Here is a 19,484-nt window from a genome sequence, read left to right on the forward strand (position 1 = left end):
AGACACCGAGTGAAATGAGCTCGACAACAACATAGACGCTCTAAAAACGCAGAAAACGATCCTCCTGTGAGTGAAAAGCCCAGCTGTGGCTCCACTGGCTGCCCTCGAGCGAACCTTCGTCCTCTAACAGAAGCTCCATTGAGAAACCGCTCATGACAAGTCTCTCCACTGGCGCCACACTCTCTTCTTTCACTCTTTCACATGCGCCCCGTTTCTTCTCCTTCACCCGCCGAATTGTAGCAGCACTCACCGTGTACGCGCCCGTGTGTGAGGCTGCTGTCCGCGCACTCGCCTGGACGCGGACGCGGGCAAGTTAGGATGGCAGCCGAACCAGAGCAGGACGGTAGAGAGGAGTTCAATGTCAGAGCAGGAGGAAGAAGATCCTGAGCAAGAAGCTTCCTAAGGTTTCAAGTCACGCACACCTGAGCGTCTCTCCAAACACCCCTCTGTTCCACAACACAACCCCCTTCCTCACACACACACACGCACTCTCTTTCGCACACAGACACACACCTGAACACACACATACATGAACACTGACACACAATACCCACTCATACATATACACGCAAACGCACACACACACAAGCATACACACATTAACAAACTCATACCCACACACAAATGTATACACACACAGACACTCACACACGTACACACACAGACTCACACACGGACACACACTTACATACACACTCTCTTTTTCACACAGACACACACCTGAACACACACATTCATGAACACTGACACACAAAACCCACTCATACATATACACTAATACACAAAAACATATATGCAAACGCACAGACACACAAGCATACACACACTAACAAACACATACCCACACACAAATGTATACAGACACTCACACACGTACACACAGACTCACACACAGACACACACTTACCTACACACACTCTCTTTCTCACACAGACACACACCTGAACACACACATACATGAACCCTGACACACAAAACCCACTCATACATATACACGAATACACAAAAACATACATGCAAACGCACAGACACACAAGCATACACACACTAACAAACACATACCCACACACAAATGTATACAGACACTCACACACATACACACAGACTCACACACGGACACACACTTACCTACACACACTCTCTTTCTCACACAGACACACACCTGAACACACACATACATGAACACTGACACACAAAACCCACTCATACATATACACAAATACACAAAAACATACATGCAAACGCACAGACACACAAGCATACACACACTAACAAACACATACCCACACACAAATGTATACAGACACTCACACACGTACACACAGACTCACACACGGACACACACTTACCTACACACTCTCTTTTTCACACAGACACACACCTGAACACACACTAACAAACACATACCCACACACAAATGTATACACACTCACACACGTACACACACAGACTCACGCACGTACACACACTTACATACACACACTCTCTTTCTCACACAGACACACACCTGAACACACACATACATTAACACTGACACACAATACCCATTCATACATACTGTATACACAGATACACAAACAACATACATGCAAACGCACACACACACACTAGCATACAAAAACACATACACACATATAAATATACACATAACCACACACAAATATATATATACACACAGACACTCACAAACACACACACTCGGACACACACACTCTCTTTCTCACACAGACACACAACCGAAAACAAACATACATGAAAACTGACACACAAACCCATTCATACATATACACAGATACACAAAAAGCATACACGAAAAACGCACACACACACACTAGCATATAAAAACATATACACACATATACATATACACATACCCACACACAAATATATATACACACAGACACTCACAAACACACACACACACACACAGACATACACTGACAAACACTTTCATTCACGTGATCACAACCCACCTAGACACCGACACGCATACACACACATAGACACAGACTCACAAACATACAGACACACACTCACAATGCGCGCACTGAAACACAGATACACATAGACAAACATAAAAACACATTCATGTACACCATTTTACAACTTCTCTACTCTAATTCACTAGTAATTACAGAGGAAGTTCCGGGTTAGCATACATTAGCTAACGTTATGCTAAAAAGCCAAGCAAACCATCCACGATTATTATCTTTGAACACAATCTTCTCTGATAAATTATTATAGAAAAGGTCATAAAAAGCCAGTTTTTGAAAACAAATTAAGTCAACTTACTAATGGTGGGACGGACAACACGTTTGAGTAGACAAATGTCAAACAATTATTTAAAATGTTGTGTTAGCAATTGTTTGTTGGTGTCTTCACACGTCGACATTTGTCATAGCGACTCACGTCAATCTCAACGTCGGTGGGAAAAGTTATGCACATAATAAAATGACAAATGGCCTCATGTGACATCAAATGATGTAACATAATGGTGGGCAGTCTTAGAAAGCACAAATATTATGGCGGTTTTGGCGTCTATGCAGATAAAAAGCTGTTTCATCAGAGTAAACTATTAAAATGTACAGAGACTGATCAGATTAAAAACAAATGCAAAGCACAACCGCCATCACGCAAAATACATAAAAAATAAACACAATGTTTTAAAAGAAGCTCAAATGTTTGAGCTCGGCTAAAGTCTTCTAAGACAAACAGAAGTTGGCGAAATGGAGGTTGATATACCCAACAACATTTTCAAAACAATGTTTTCTGTATGCTTTTTTGTTTTGTTTTTCAAATAAGATCTGAGGAATATTTGATTTGCTAAATTTAAACAATTTCAACAAAAAAAATTCTACTTCCAAAGTCCAAGAATATCCACATAAATGAGTGAAATCCACTAGACTCCCACTCACTATTTTCTCCTGTTAGTGCTGGTTTGAAAGGCGAGACCACTGGATCTCAGAGTAGGTTCAGACCCCCGCTGAACAAAACCAGTCAAAGCTAAACTAGCAAAGAACCACTTAAGGTCAGGTGAGAAGTAAGACATTCACACTGAAGCTTCTTTAACAAGCGTAACTAAGGATGTGCATAAATATAGATAAACTTAAATACAGAGAGATTTATTTAACAAATGTATCAATATTCAACACCTTTTTTTATCGTAGTTCTCTTTTGCTGATTATTTCAAGGACGTGTGTATAAAATGAAAAACTATTTAATATTAATATCATTGTCATTATCATTATTATTATTATTATTATTAACGTGCATATATGTACTGCGTTTGTTCATTTTTGTGTTGCAATGAAACGTGCAGCCACTAGATGGCAGCAGTCGGCATGTCCTTCTCAGACAAAAGAAAAAATAAATTCTGCAAGTTCCCTGCCATGACTAAGGACGAGAGGATACAGTGACTCCAGCAGCTTTTAAAAACAGTTGTTTGGACATAGCTTGATTTCAAAACAGGTAAAAGCAGCTATGACTTTGTCAAGATTCACACTTAAAGTCAAGTAATCTACAAATATGCATTTTCCTACAGTATCAATATATCACAATATATTGTATTACTGCCCCTGTTTCATGATATGTATCGTATCTTGCCAATATACACTCCTAGGTCTAACAGAGGGAAACAATGAAAACTGTCTTAGTTCAAAATTAAAGATGGAATCTCAGTAATCCACTTCCTTTTCAGGACCTCAAAAGAGACCCACTAAGGTGACTTCCTTAGTAGACTTCCAGCTAAAAGGAATCAGAGATATGTATTTATGTTTTTTTATCCTCGTATGGAAGTAAATCCATGCAATCAGAGTATTGTATAGTGGAATTTCACAGTTTTTTCATGTTAAGGTAAAATTGGTATTTTCTTTTTTCATGGGTTTTTTAATAAAATTGAATGTAAAAATTATGAGTTTAAGTTTGTTATATTATAATTATAATAATTAAAATAATATTTTTTAATAATTTGTAGACTTTTAAATTCAATTTAAAAATGCCTTCAACATTTTTCTATAGAAAATAGTAAAGGCAATGAATAAAAATAATTTATATATTGCAACAATGATTGACACAATTTTTTTTAATAATTGTAAAAAAGATTGTAATATATTTTTAAAAATAATCACAGTTGCAATATAATAATTACTGAATTCAATTTTTTTTTAAACTAATTTAACATTTGAAAAAACTCAAAAGTTTTGGATTTTAAATTCAACTATTAAATATTCTAATTTCACTCATACTTCCCACCTTTAAATACTACTAATAGTTCAAATAGTATGTAGCTTTTAGTTAGGTAAACCCTTTTTAATCAACTAAGTGTTAACATTTATTTTATAAATAAATAAAGTTTATAAAAATGACAAGGAAGTTTAGATCAAAACCAAAAAATAAAAACTATAAGACACAACGATTTAACCAATCAAATTGTATTTACTCTTATATCCGTATAAACCGGTTTCATGCCACACATTTGTAACACCCTCTGTTCAGTGACGTTCACATCATCTTAAGAACAGCATCGATCAGCCACAGGAGAGGCTCCGGTCTGCCCCGGGATCTGAGAGACGGCAGCGGAAAACCGTTAACCTCAACAAAAGCGACTCTCTTCCCCCGCGTCACTCGCGCCGACAACACTATTGTCGTGCACGACTTGATCCTGAATCGGTTAAACTTGTCATCTCAAAAAGAGAAACACAATGGCGGGGGAATGACACACGAGGTTCCGTGACGACATCCACATGAGGCGTAAGAAAAGTTCACATACCTCTGCACGCCGGAGAGATTTGGAGAAACACAGCATCCCTCACACGTCCATCAGAGCATCATGCTCGCGGTGGTTAATCTACTTTTTCACTATGGCAACAAATGAACCCCCCTCTCCTCTCCTCTCCTCCCTCTCTCTCTCTCTCTCTCTCTCTCTCGCCGAGCGCTCCAATAAGAGCGCTTGTTTCGCGTCACAGGTCACCCACCAGTTCTCGCTCGTCTCTCTTGATATCACACCTACCTCCACGATACCATCTGGAGATGGGTGGTGATAGAGAGAGCAAGCCTGCAAGGAAGAGGGAGTGCTAGAGAGAGAGAGAGAGACAGGGAGAGGGTAATATACGGGATAGAAGTGGGATTTCAGAGCTTGACAAGGCTTGGATTAATTTGCCAGCCAAATGCATTTGGGATTAGTCGACCATTAAAAGAGCATAGACACACACGGAGGGACACACATGCACACACGAGGACAGCTTCACACACCATGATGTCAGGCTGGACGCAGCTTTAGATGATGGAGCGATAGCCTCACTCACCCTGACCTCCATTGCTTTCATCTCTGCTGGTTGGGATCAGAGAAGACACAATACTGTTGACAACTTTTGTTGTTGTACTCTTGTAAACTGTCATTTATTATTGGTTTGATCAGATCGTATTCTTATATTATCCTGTTTTTAAGTATATAGATGAAGAAAATATTTGAAGATATTCTGTGTCCACCATTTCCCTTGCACTTTGTTCTTTTGTTTGAACTTTGTTCCTGTTCTTTTTTTTTTAATGAAACTTGCAGCAACGAACTGTAAACCCAATTTCCCCGAAGGAGATCTCCAGAGGGATTAATAAAGTCTATCTATCCATCTGGACTGAACAAAATATGGACGTACAGTATCTGTATAGAATAATATCAGTGCCAATTTTTTTGAACAATATTTTATTGATATGTTTTTGTTTTATAAATGATTTAATAGTTGTTGTATTTTTTAAATAATGAAATTCACTAATTAGTATATTGATAGATTTCATTTTTTATTTATTAATTTCATTAAATTATTCCTATATTAAAGTGTTCTATTTGTTTAGGTGTTTCTTTTAATTTAAAAATTGAATATTTTTTTAAAGAGTACATTGTTTTACATAGTTTGCTATTATAATTCCAGCAAAAAAACGTTCTTAATTCAATATTTTTGATTAATTGCACTATTATGACAAAATTCATATTGATCGAATCATGGAAATGTATTTATTAGATTTGAAACTTTATGTGTAGAAAAAAATGCATTTACTTAAAAATATTCAATTGCGTAAATTCACTCACTAAACAAAAAGTATGTATGTTATATAATTTAATATAATTATTATATAATTACCAATTTAAAACAAAAACATTTCAATAAAACTAATTGTACACTTAAACTTTTGAATTCAACCATTCAATATTGTAATGGCACTGACACACCTCCATATATCTCTGACGTCACCTGTCCGTCACTGAATAACAATTCTTAAGCCAATCCATGGACCATCTTGGAAAGTTTATAGTTGGTCGATCAAACCACTGTCCATTTATCTCTTGTCAGTTAACACTTTTTTCACATACCAGGATGTAGAACCTTTTGTGTTCCCCGACGTATCTCCACAAGAGACTCTAACCATCAATTAAAGATTATAAATGCATTTGGTCGAAGTTATTTAGCTTTCTACAATGTTTACCAGATTTTACTAGAATTCTAAGATTGACATCTGGATCTACCTCTCTTTTTGAAGGATCATTCACTCTGTCCAGAGAGCTTTCTTCCTCATCAATGTGCGAGCAAAGTTCTGGAGCAGTACTGACCTCTGCTGTCTGATCATTCTCTTTTAAATACTACTCTTCATGATACCAATGAGAATTTAAATGCTGAAAAAACACCTTATTGTATGGATCAAAGCTGGGGTCGCAAATTGCTTTTGCACGGCAGACCAGTTTAATGCTTGCAAAATATATAGTTTCACTCATTTCCAATATTAACCTGTTTTTTTTTACGTGTCAAGATTCAAAGGCTAGTGTTACTTCAGTTTTAAAAAAACACCTTTCAGACAGTAATAATCAATGGAATGTAATCCTATTTTTCTTTCTGTGCATCTCGATAATAAATGTTTCATGGACCAGCAGAGGTCCCCGGACGGGTTAGAAACCTATGGATTAAATGAAAATCACAATATGGGTGGGGGTGGGTACTGAAACTACATTTCAGAACATCCCTGTTTTAGTTGTGTAACAGATGTGTAGTATTCAACTGTACACATATGTAGTGATGCTAATATAGCATCATTATACTGGTGGTCTAATGAAACTATATACACTAAGTATACGAAATTTGTTTCTAAAATTAAAAGTCTGGATACAACACAAGTGTCTAACATCAAAGAAGTTGCTGGTTCATTTCCATCTAGAGGCAACATGCTGTGCAGTGTTTGTACAGGGAATCAACAGTAGAAAGAGAACAAATGAGCTCCAGTGGTCACAAATGAAGTCCTAAGTGAGTTTCCGAATGATTTTCTTCTTTTTCTTAACGTATATTATGGACCTCGTTGATCTTCTGGTACTTATTCGGAATGAATCTGATCAATATTCCTGCAGACACGCTGTCAATGTTCCAGATAATGCCAGGCGCTGATCATTGAGTGATGGCCTCATGAACACAAATTGGGTAGAGAAGTGGTGCCGTCACGCATCGACAGCCCCAGAGTGGATCAAGATAAACGACGCACTATAACAGTATTGATTCGTCATTCGGAAAAAAAGAGGCTACATTTCTCCTTTGTCTGGACCTGATGTGAGGACGATTGGAATAATTGTGTTTCACCAGTGACTGTCTGAAACATACAGATGCTCAAGACTGATCTGGATGCTGTCACTTCTCATCGTGTCTTTTTTGTTTTTCTAAATATATCTGTTGAGACCAGACGAGACACCAGAATGATCCGGGGCGACATTTCCATGACAACTCCTTCGCCGTGGAAATCAACAGTTTTCGGCTGATGTGACTCCGTCTTGTTGCCGAAACATTGGAATAGATTTCCGTCAGCGCGAGGATTGATCAAAACTCCTGATCCGGTTGTTGACATCCACGGAGTTAAGCCGTGCGTGGGCGTCCTATAGCAACAGTTGCCTCTCTCCAGCATCATCCATGAGTCCGTCACATACGTGCGTGTGTGTTGCATTGTTGTGTACATCTATAGTGTGGAGAATCTTGCTTCAACACACTCCTCCGCACATCACAAGCACAACAGAGTCGGTGTCACAGTCGGCAAATCAATTATTCAACGGCATTTCATATTAACGGTAGATCCCATGGTTGCCATAGACACATTGCAGATTTTTTGGCTTGTCACAGTTTCTGACAGTCCGACTCTAAGTAGGGCAGGAAAGTGAAAGGCAGGAAAATGACTCCAGTTACATAACATTCGCTTGAACATGTTTATTTTCTATGTGTGAATACTTTTTCTTTTTACACCTGAAAGGATCACATGGCGCTAAAAAATGATCCGATGAAATACATTATTATCACATTAGACATAGGTCATGTCAGCACAACGTAACATCACTAATAAATAAACAAAATAGTGTGAATAAAATACAAACAAAGTCTTTTTTCTCTCTTTTCAGTCTCTAAAAGATATTGTTCGATTAAAGTTGAAAATGGTTTGATTACAGTTGACATTTTTTTGATTACAGTTAAAAATTGTTTGAATACAGTCGAAAATTGTTTGATTACAATTGAAAAGAGTTTAATTAAAGTTGACAGTTGTTCGATTACAGCCGAAAATTGTTCAATTACGGTTGAAAATAGTTTGATTACAGTTGAAAATTGTTTGAATACAGTTGAAAATTGTTCGATTACAGCTCAAAATCTTTCAATTACAGTTGAAAATTGTTCGGTTACAGTTGAAAATTGTTCGATAACAGTTGAAAATTGTTTGAATACAGTTGAAAATTGTTCGATAACAGTTGAAAATTGTTTGATTACAGTTGAAAATTGTTTGAATACAGTTGAAAATTGTTCGATTACAGTTGAAAATTGTTTGATTACAGTTGAAAATTGTTTGATTACAGTGGAAAATTGTTCAATAACAGTTGAAAATTGTTTGATTACAGTTGAAAATTGTTCGATTACAGTTGAAAATTGTTAAATTACAGCTGAAAATTGTTTGATTACAGTTGAAAATTGTTAAATTACAGTTGAAAATTGTTCGATAACAGTTGAAAATTGTTTGAATACAGTTGAAAATTGTTCGATTACAGTTGAAAATTGTTAAATTACAGCTGAAAATTGTTTGATTACAGTTGAAAATTGTTCAATTACAGTTGAAAATTGTTTGATTACAATTGAAAATTGTTTGATTACAGTTGAAAATTGTTTGATTACAGTTGAAAATTGTTTGATTACAGTTGAAAATTGTTTAATTTTAGTTGAAAATTGTTCAATTACAATTGAAAATTGTTTGATTACAGTTGAAAATTGTTCAATTACAGTTGAAAATTGTTCAATTACAATTGAAAATTGTTTGATTACAGTTGAAAATTGTTTGATTGCAGTTGAAAATTGTTCAATTACAATTGAAAATTGTTTGATTACAGTTGAAAATTGTTTGATTGCAGTTGAAAATTGTTCAATTACAATTGAAAATTGTTCAATTACAATTGAAAATTGTTTGATTACAGTTGAAAATTGTTTGATTGCAGTTGAAAATTGTTCAATTACAATTGAAAATTGTTTGATTACAGTTGAAAATTGTTTGATTGCAGTTGAAAATTGTTCAATTACAATTGAAAATTGTTTGATTACAGTTGAAAATTGTTTGATTGCAGTTGAAAATTGTTCGATTACAGCTGAAAATTGTTCAATTACAGTTGAAAATTGTTTAATTATAGTTGAAAATTGTTCGATTACAGCTGGAAATTGTTCAATTACAGTTGAACATTGTTGGAATACAGTTGAAAATTGTTTGAATACAGTTGAAAATTGTTAGATTACAAAGTACGTAAGTAAGTAAGTAAGTAAGTAATATTTATTTATATAGCGCTTTTCCAGAGCTAATCAATGCAGCGTGTATAGGAGCATAGCTGAGTGTGTGTGAAATCAATTAAAGAAACCGGGTCTTCCAGATTTTCAGTCTGGGCGGAAAAGGGAATTATGTCTTTTAAAGATTTATTTTAAGATGGCTTATTCCGCACCTTCGCAGATTTGTCTAATGAGATGCAGCTTCCTTCCTCTCACCTCTTTCCTTACTTTCAGTTAAGACAAGAACAAGATTATGAGCTGGATCATTTTTGGAAAATCAATCCTGGACAAAATATGAAACTTGAAACACATATCGAACACATAGAATGACTCATAAGAGACTTGACTGCTGAAGTGCATTGTGGGAATTGTATCACCTTTATGGGTGTGAACTAGAGAACGGCAAAGAAAGAGCTTGTGACTCATGAATCAATAGACGTATGGAGGGATGGACAGACAGGGTAAAAATGCGTATCATGATGGATGGATGGAGAGACTGACCGGTAAAAGGAGTGATGTAGGGAAAGAAACAAGGAAAGGAGGCAGCAAAATCATAAGGTTAAACGTGGAGTGGTGGATAAAATGTGGATGCAGACCCATAGTCAGCGACTTCTGCTGCTCTCTTGGTCATTTCAAGCGAGAAGTCTCTGTTGCCATGTTAACTGTCAGCTCCGCTTGACGAGCTGTCATCGTGTCTTTGACTTCCTGGATGATTGACACCTCCACGCCAGCTGTGCCTCTCTGCGTACCTCATTATGTATTCAAGGACGTCTTTTCTTCGTCCACGTCAATAAAAATGATGTTCAATTATGGAATCATTTAGGATGAGTTTTTATAGAAGGAAAGTGAGGTCTGTGGGCCAGATGTGGCCGCTTTCCTGTAATGGTCCGGTCCACATGATGTCATCATGAGAATACTCATGAATAAATGTTTCATACTATTTTATGTTATCACAGAATTAGTTTTCATTTAGATTTTTTTGTTGTTGCTGAAAATGATTTCATTTTATTCACTTTTTCCTCATATTTGTTCAATGTTTACCTTAGAAATTTAAATTTTTTTTTAAATTTGATTTTCTTGTAAAATGTACTTTTTCCGTTTAAAACAAATTACTCATGTTTATAATTGACATTGACTATATACATATATTCAATTCAAACAATAACGTTTCTTTTAAGATTTTGTTCATTAAGATTCTATATTATAAATAAAAGTAACATCTATAAAGAACGGTCACGTGTTGACAGCATGAAGAACCTGCAGGCGCCTGATGTTCAGTCTCCACACATTTGAGAAGTCAATTCATCTTCATGACCCTGTAAACAAAACGCAGAAACAAGTTATTGTGGACCTTTGGTGGCTGTATCAGTGACATCATCATGATGGACGAACAGTGTAGCAATAAATACAGTCACATGACAGGAGGGACGCCTCGTTAGCTGTGCACTCACAAACACACACTCACTCACAAAAACACACACACACTCACAAACACACACTCACTCACAAAAACACACACACACACTCACAAACACACACTCAGTCACAAAAACACACACACACTCACTCACAAAAACACACACACTCACAAACACACACTCACTCACAAAAACACTCACAAACACACACTCACTCACAAAAACACAAACACAAAAAATATACACTTGAGAAATTAAATCACACCAACACAAAAACAAATACACACTTAAAAACCAAAACTCCTAAAATCCCAAATCCAGACACTTACAAACACACACGCACATAAACACTCAAAAACCCACACACTCCTAAGAGCACTCATACGAACACAAGCAAAAACCCACAATCACGCAAAAAATACAGACCCACAAGTACACTTACAGAAACCCATGCACAGTCACAAAAAACCTGTGCACACTTACGCACACACACTCACAAAAGCACACTCATACACTTACTTACACTCATACACTCATACACTTACACTTAGTTTGCACACACAAACACACTCATACAATCACTAACTCAGACGCACTCATAAACCTACACACCCACAGAAATACACGCAGACTCATAAACACACTAAGATAAACAGACACAAACACACACACAATAACAAACACGCACACTAACACAAGCACACATACTCACAACGACACACACAAAGGCACGACAAAACCTACTCACAAAAATACACTCAAACACACACTAAATCACATCCTCATAGACACACACTAACTCAAACACATTCACAAACACACTTACACAAGCACACGCCCTAAACTGTACTTTAACGCAGCTGACAGCGCCCTCTTGTGTTTCACAGTGACGGGGATCAGGATCAGGCGTCATTTAAACTTCCAGACCTTCTCTCATGTGACTCTCTAACCACATCCAGGGGGTGAGATATGCTGGCAGGAAAAGGTGAAATTCCTGTGTGTGTGTGTGTGGAGAGAGGGGGAGAAAAGACCCCGCGGACAGCTCCGTCCTGTGATGTGCGTCCATGTGCGCTCCTGCAGCGGGATAAGCTGCATCTCGTGCCCGCCTGCATGAGCATGTGATCGGCCTGTGATCCGCGGATGGCGCGGATGACTTTCTCAGAGCAACTGTACAATGAAACTTTCTTTCTGTTCTCCTTCTCTCATTGAGATAATTGTGTGTAAGTAAAGCAAAAAAAATAAGAATTTAACTTAATAAACTCACCGAAAAAGGCCATTAATACATATAGTACATTTGTAATTTGTAACATGTAATAAAATAATACATTACACTTTAATTAACCATCCTATTACAAAATCTGGAATGATATGAAAAACTTGTTTTTTAGGTCTGTTTTAATAGATGGCGTCTTTCAAAGTAACAAATAAAATGATCATCAGTTAAGTAACTTGGTGACTTGCCTAAAACTTTGAGTGACCTTTTATTTCAAGTTGTATAAGTAGGTTTTCCTTGATTTTCTGGAACTCTTGTTGTGTTATCAGTTTTATCTTGACCTTTAAAGTATATTCTTTATTGAATATTGTTTTGATTGTTTAAGCGCTTTGTGACCCTGGTCTGGAAAAGCGTAAATGTAAATAAAAATTACTTACTAACTTACTAACTTATATATATATACATTTCAACAAGTTGAAAGAGTTTCACTTCAATTCAGAGTAAATAATTATCTAATGTTAGTGGAAATAAAATATTAATCATTGACGAAAATTCTGTAAAATTAAAAGAAGGACTTTGGGAAATTGAAATTGTTTTCCTTTTCTTCCCTTCACCCACAAAAACACAAGATCACACTTACATTCCTGACTGGTCCAGGCAGAGGGAGGGGGGAACACACACACACACACACACACAAAGCCTCGTCAAAAATACTTTTACAGATTACACAACTAAGCGATAACATTCGATTAACTATTTTTTTTTAGTATTTTCCCCAAAAATACGATTCATGAAATTAAAGGTTAAGTGTTTATAGATCTTAAATGTCCCCTGTGTGGAAAGAATAAAGGAATTTTATTATCTCAGCCTCACAAAGACACAAGACAAGCTCACACACACACTTGCTTGCCTGAGGTGCAGTGAGGCGGAGATCAGCTGGTCTCGGGAATAAATGAAAGGGGAATCAGGAATATTATCCTGAGCATGTGATGAGTGAGTGAACATGCTTAATTTTGTGTGTGTGTGTGTGTGGGGGGGTGTGAGGTCACAATGCATTCACAGACTCGTTCAAAGGACTGCCTCCTAAGAGTCTAATGAGTAGAACAGTTGAGGAGACTTGTTGCTGGCAGAGGCAGCGGAGGAAGAAGGGTTCACGAGAGACAGAGGAGTGAGTTCAGGTAAGATACCACAGAAGATCCTCGTCTAGCTGTATCTCTGTCCTCTTTCTGATTCTGGTTGCTTGTCCACCTCTCACCAGGACCGGCACCATGAGGCAACTTTGCGTGTTAATGATCTTGCAGCTTCTAGGGACTAGTTTAGGCCAGTTCCCTCGCCCTTGTGCCAACTCCGAGGGTCTTCGGACAAAAGAGTGTTGCCCCGCGTGGGACGGCGATGGGTCGGCTTGTGGTGCTCTGTCGGGTCGTGGGTTCTGCACCGAGGTGGAGATCCGGGACGAGCCATACGGCCCACAGTACCCTCACCGGGGCATCGACGACAGAGAGCAGTGGCCCCTAGCGTTCTTCAACAGGACGTGTCGATGTGCCGGGAACTACGGCGGCTTTAACTGTGGAGAATGTAGGTTTGGGTACTCGGGCGGGAACTGTGCCGAATACCGGGAATCAGTGCGGAGGAACGTCCTGACACTGTCACCAGCCGAGCAACAAAAGTTTATCTCCTACCTCAACCTGGCCAAGAACACGGTGAGCCGGGACTATGTCATCTCCACGGCCACTCGAGCGGAGATGGGAGAAAATGGTGAGAACCCAATGTTCTCTGACATCAACACCTACGATCTGTTCGTCTGGATGCACTACTACGTATCCAGGGACGCCTTCCTGGGAGGCGGAGGGAACGTTTGGACGGATATCGACTTTGCCCATGAGTCTGCGGCGTTCCTGCCCTGGCACAGAGTCTACCTTCTTCACTGGGAGAATGAGATCCGGAAGCTGACGGGAGACTTCAACTTCACCATCCCTTACTGGGATTGGAGGAATGCCGAGAGTTGTGAGGTGTGCACTGACCGTCTGATGGGGGCCAGGAGCCCGCTCAGCCCGAACCTCATCAGCCCTGCATCAGTCTTCTCCTCATGGAAGGTAAGAACTTTGTCTGGTGTCATGGCTCAGCAATATTTGGAAGTGAAAGTCGTACTTTGTCGGTGGTTTGGTCACAAAAGAAGTCATCATTTTGTCACCTCCTGACACTGGTATTGACTTATGTTATGGGTTAAATTCCAGTGTAAGGATATACCCAAAGAAATTATTTGCAGGGATTTATTGAGTTATGTCTATCTATCAATCTAAATACTTTTAGTCAAAAACTGTGGCCCCTCTGTCTCTTTACCACACAAACAATCCGTTTTGTACACAGGTGATCTGCACCCAGCCAGAGGAATACAACAGTCGAGAGGCTTTGTGCAACGCCACCAGCGAGGGCCCACTGTTGCGTAACCCTGGCACTCATGATACCAACCGGGTTCAGCGTCTCCCCACGACAGCAGACGTGGATTTCACCGTCAACCTACAACAGTATGAGACCGGAGCCATGGACCGGTCCTCCAACATGAGCTTCAGAAACGTGCTTGAAGGTTTGAACTTTGTTTTTTTTTTCTGTGAACAAATCAAGAAAGAAAATGTTTCCAACAATGAGCTAAAAAACATCTATTTAAAGATGGAAATGTCATCCTTCATGACTCATGAGAGACAGTCGTTCACAGAAATATAAAATTGTTATGGTTTGTCTAGAACAGGGGGTTCAAACCTGTGGCCCACAGGCCATTTGTGGCTCGTGACATGACATTCTCCGGCTCTTCATTTATTGTTTTTATGAGTGAAGGCAGATTAAGACTCAACGTCAACATCAGATGGTAAAAGAATGAAGATCATTACATGAAATTTTATCATTTATATCGATTATATAGTTACGATGGAACCGATTCATGACACAAATTGAGAGTGAAACAACAGATAAATCCAATAAACATTCACCAATATAAATGTATCAAAGACATTCAGGAATAACTGCTGAAAGAACCTCCTGTCTGCAGCCCAGTCTCCATAACAATTGACATCTGTTGGCCCCCCGGTCAGTTGAGTCTGAAACCCCCTGGTCAGTCAGAATGGCCAATGTCAGGCCCAAGGGTCATTTCTAGGGTCCTTCAGTGGATTTAATGTGGGCAAGAAAATTGTAAAAATAAAACTATTTAATTAAATCAGAATAAAACCTTTAAAAAAAAGGTATTTTTGTCAAGATCATCCAAAAACTAAAAAAGGGCTAGATGCTAACTGTCGATGCTAATTTATAAATTCTGAAAAACATTCTCTAAATGAATACTAGTGTGCCTTTTATATTTTAAACTTCTGCATGAGGTTCCATCTATATAACCGCGGTTCTAAGAACATGGCTCTGCCTTGTCAGGTAACCCATAGCGACAGCCTGTGGAGGGAGTTGCACGCATGAAGTAGAATTTTCAGTCTAATGTCCCGGTTCAGATTTGGACGCTACTCGTTCCCAACTCATCAAATGTGGATCTAAAGATATTTCTGCTAAATGTTAACATATTGACATAAATGTATATTTTTCGCGCTTGCTGTGTAAAAGCTTGAAATGATTTTATTCATTCTGGACAATTGATTCCATCAATCTTTTCGTCGGTGCAGGTTTCGCCAGCCCAGAGACGGGGATGGCGATAAGTGGCCAGAGCACCATGCATAACGCCCTGCACGTCTTCATGAACGGCACCATGTCATCCGTGCAGGGTTCTGCCAACGACCCCATATTCCTGCTGCACCACGCCTTTATAGACAGGTAGAGACACACAACAAAGCTCTACAAGCTACACATCAGTTGGTGTACGGCGTAAATCTGAGGATCCACTAGCAGCTCGAGGCAGGCAATCATAGAGGGTCGTGACCAGCTGCAGGGGAAGTCCGATAAAGAAAACATTGAAACAGAAACAGGCTGTAACAACTGCTCACAGGAAAGGTCAGGCGTGTCCGGCGATCATCGACCAACATGTGAGCGGTTCGATCGGACGGACGGAAGTGTGGCTGCTGGTCCGGAGAGACGAGCGAGTAACGAACGGCTATACTAAGAAAAGTCATTGATCGAATGCAGGTCGAATGTTTGTCTCTCCACTGGAACACGACTCCTACCTTCACCGAGTTAAATCAGTATTATGGGATGTGAACAAGACGAACGAGGGTTCAGTCGACAAATATCTGAGGTTTTTATCAATAAACTTGTTGAACATGACGTTCTAAGATTTTATCTAATGGACTAGAAATAAAACAGAGTCTCGAAAAGATCCCAAACATTAAAGTGAAAGGATTTTTATTTTAAGAACGTTTTAATTTTTTATCATTTTTTTTATTTTTGCACATTTTTCATTAACTTAATATTTTTCCTTTATATGTTTGTTTTGTTTTGTTTTTTTCACATCATGGCACATATTTCACATGTTTCCTCCCTCAGTAAAAGTAAAAAAGTTTCCACTTTATGTACTTTTAAAACAAATTTTGTTTCATTAAATTTCATAATATACTTTTTTCTATTGTATTTCAATTTGTTTCTTTCATTTGTTTTATTGTGGCTCATCTATTCCAAAATTCCACATGCAGTTTTCTTTGGTGACATTTTCCTAACTCCATTAACATTTTCTTACTTTATTTAAAAAGCTAATATTTCTGTGTTTTGTTAAGATGTTTCCTTGGATTTATTTGTTCTCAAAAAGTAAACGATTGCTTTTCCAGCTTTTTTGTGTGGCCCCAAGGGGAAATGAATGGCCCCAAACCTTCATAAGATGTTGATATTGATCTAATTGTTGTCTTTCTTCTTCTCAAAAGCATCTTTGAGCGTTGGCTGAGGCTACACGCACCTCCTCGCTCCATCTATCCTCTTGCCAACGCACCGATCGGCCACAACGACGGCTACTACATGGTCCCGTTCATGCCTCTGTTCCGAAATGGAGATTATTTCCTGTCCAACAAAGACCTTGGCTACGAGTACGCCTATCTTCTGGAGCCTGGTGAGTGAAAGAAGTCACTCCAATGTTGTCTATTAAAAACACTGAGTTGTGGTGGTGTGTGCAGGTCAAAGATTTGTGCAGGAGTTCCTCACACCTTACCTGGAGACGGCGCAGCAGATCTGGCAGTGGCTGCTGGCCGCCGGGCTCCTAGGGGCCGTGGTCGCCGCCATCACGGCTGTGGTTGCCGTGGCCGCGAGAAGGAAGTGGAAGAGAAACCAACGCAGGAAGCGATTGTCCAGTTACGGAGAGCGACAGCCGCTTCTTCACAGCAGCTCGGAGGAAGGATCCTCGTACCAAACTACTCTGTAACACCACCTGGCTTTGGACACAGAATTCACTTTTTCCTGGAACTGGAAAACTAAACACAGAATCTTCTTTATCTTCAGAAGAAATCACACTAAAACCTTCTTACCTTCATAACTTTTTGACTAAATATGGAAGAATATCAGTGCCATCAAAGATTTGAGTCGTTGAATATACATTTCAAATAGTTCAATAAGATTGTATTGAAACGTTTTTAGTTTAGAATCAAACATTTTTATTATTTAATTCAACACATTCTATGTATTAAGGGTTGAAATCATATTTAAATAAAAATAATTACATTTAAATAATCGAATTTTGAAAATTGAATTATTGTTATACTAATATTTCTAAAATGCTACAATTAAAAATATTTAATTTAGAATTTGGATTTTTTTTTAAATTGTATTTAGTAGTGATGGTCTGTTGAAGCTTCATGAAGCAGTGTCATTATTTTCAGAGCCCACTAGATGGCGGTCTCTGCACGATTTTCATTTGTTTTGAACAACTTTTGTAATGAAACATCACGTCATTTTTAAACTGATGGCGCCACCTACTGACCTCTAAACAACATGTATATACAACGCTTTGTTTTAGAAAGATTTTGAAAATGAACACAATTCAATTGTTTAAAATGGAAACCTAACCTCAATATTGTAATTATTTACTGACATTATTCAATAAAAAAATTATGAAATAAATTATTTTTAAAAATCTAATTCAACGCTTAAAATACTAAAACCCCTAACAAACAAAACATTTCAATACAAAAATTCAACATTTAAACGTTTTAATTCAAGCCTTCAATATTCTGATGACACTGATAGTTTCATATCTAAAATTGAATGTCAGTTTAAATAAATAGAAAATAAAAACTACGACCTCTTCAGCTGCAGCTACATTCATTCTATTTATTTTGAATATTTTAGCCCCACGCTAACACTTAAAGTCAAAGTATGCTATGTACCATTTTGATTGGGAAAGGTGAAAATAAATCTTTATGAGAATGCTAAGATGTTGCCTAATTATTTTGCCAGAGAAAGCATCAATCATTGAGTACACAACAAATAACTTGTAAAGACACGAGAACTGTTGGACCATTAGTAGTTTATAGCACTTCTGTCACTCATTCTTGTGGCCGTGTTCACACTTTTAAAGCTGTTACTGAACGATAGCAACATTCCAAATCCAACACTCGACCTCGATCGATATCTAGTCTAAAGTCAAAGTAATAACCCGTCGGTGCTGCTGCTGTGAGTCTTGTAAACACCACATGGATAAATCTGCTCTGACATTTCAGTTCCAGTCACCTGGATGATGGATTTCTTCTCAGTAATGCTGAAATTGAACGGTTTTGTTGTGCCATAAAAAAGAAGTCCGTGTTGTCCTTGACTTGCCACGGATTACTTCCATGAATGATGCTCGCTAAATGACGGGCCAGAGTGACACCTGCTGCTGTGAGAGTCGAGTCAGAACACGAGGGGGTGGAATCTTAACTGGTGTAGAACACGTGTGACGGTAATGAAGCGTGAGAGAGAGAGATCAAGGCCACACGGAGACAGGAAACTGAGACCACCTCGACCTTTATGATTGTTCATATAGAAGTGAGAAGGTTCACATTTACGTGAATTATTTATCTCTCTTTTAGGTAATGTGTGAAATGAAGTGTTAAATAAAACACACACACACACACACACACACACTCACGCACGCAC

At 38.2% G+C, this 19,484-nt stretch overlaps 2 protein-coding genes across 3 annotated transcripts in view; one reads left to right on the forward strand and one right to left on the reverse strand.

Moving 5' to 3' along the window:
• grm5b (glutamate receptor, metabotropic 5b) overlaps window positions 1-4,869 on the reverse strand; it is a 64,408-nt gene extending 59,539 nt beyond the window's left edge. The window contains exon 1 of one of the 2 annotated variants that reach the window (XM_087796088.1): window positions 4,769-4,869. The gene's annotated coding sequence lies outside the window, so the exon portion shown is untranslated. Of the gene's footprint in view, window positions 1-250; window positions 315-4,768 lie in introns of those variants that run through there. The other variant, XM_087796090.1, reaches the window with a different exon arrangement.
• An 8,842-nt stretch (window positions 4,870-13,711) lies between these two features.
• Window positions 13,712-17,775, forward strand: tyr (tyrosinase). The gene is made up of 5 exons (XM_087795160.1): window positions 13,712-14,536; window positions 14,811-15,027; window positions 16,100-16,247; window positions 17,285-17,466; window positions 17,531-17,775. Exons 1-5 carry the CDS (start codon window positions 13,712-13,714, stop codon window positions 17,773-17,775), a joined length of 1,617 nt encoding a protein of 538 aa, XP_087651286.1.
• The last annotated feature ends 1,709 nt before the right edge of the window (window positions 17,776-19,484 follow it).

Source organism: Callionymus lyra, chromosome 7 (assembly GCF_982586985.1).
Source record: "Callionymus lyra chromosome 7, fCalLyr1.hap1.1, whole genome shotgun sequence".
Classification (NCBI taxonomy): domain Eukaryota; kingdom Metazoa; phylum Chordata; class Actinopteri; order Syngnathiformes; family Callionymidae; genus Callionymus; species Callionymus lyra.

Coding starts and splice junctions, on each gene's coding strand:
- tyr (XM_087795160.1), top strand. CDS start 13,712: ATGAGGCAACTTTGCGTGTTAATGATCTTGCAGCTTCTAGGGACTAGT. Junction 16,248..17,284: donor CACCACGCCTTTATAGACAG/GTAGAGACACAC, acceptor TCTTCTCAAAAG/CATCTTTGAGCGTTGGCTGA. Junction 17,467..17,530: donor CGCCTATCTTCTGGAGCCTG/GTGAGTGAAAGA, acceptor TGGTGTGTGCAG/GTCAAAGATTTGTGCAGGAG.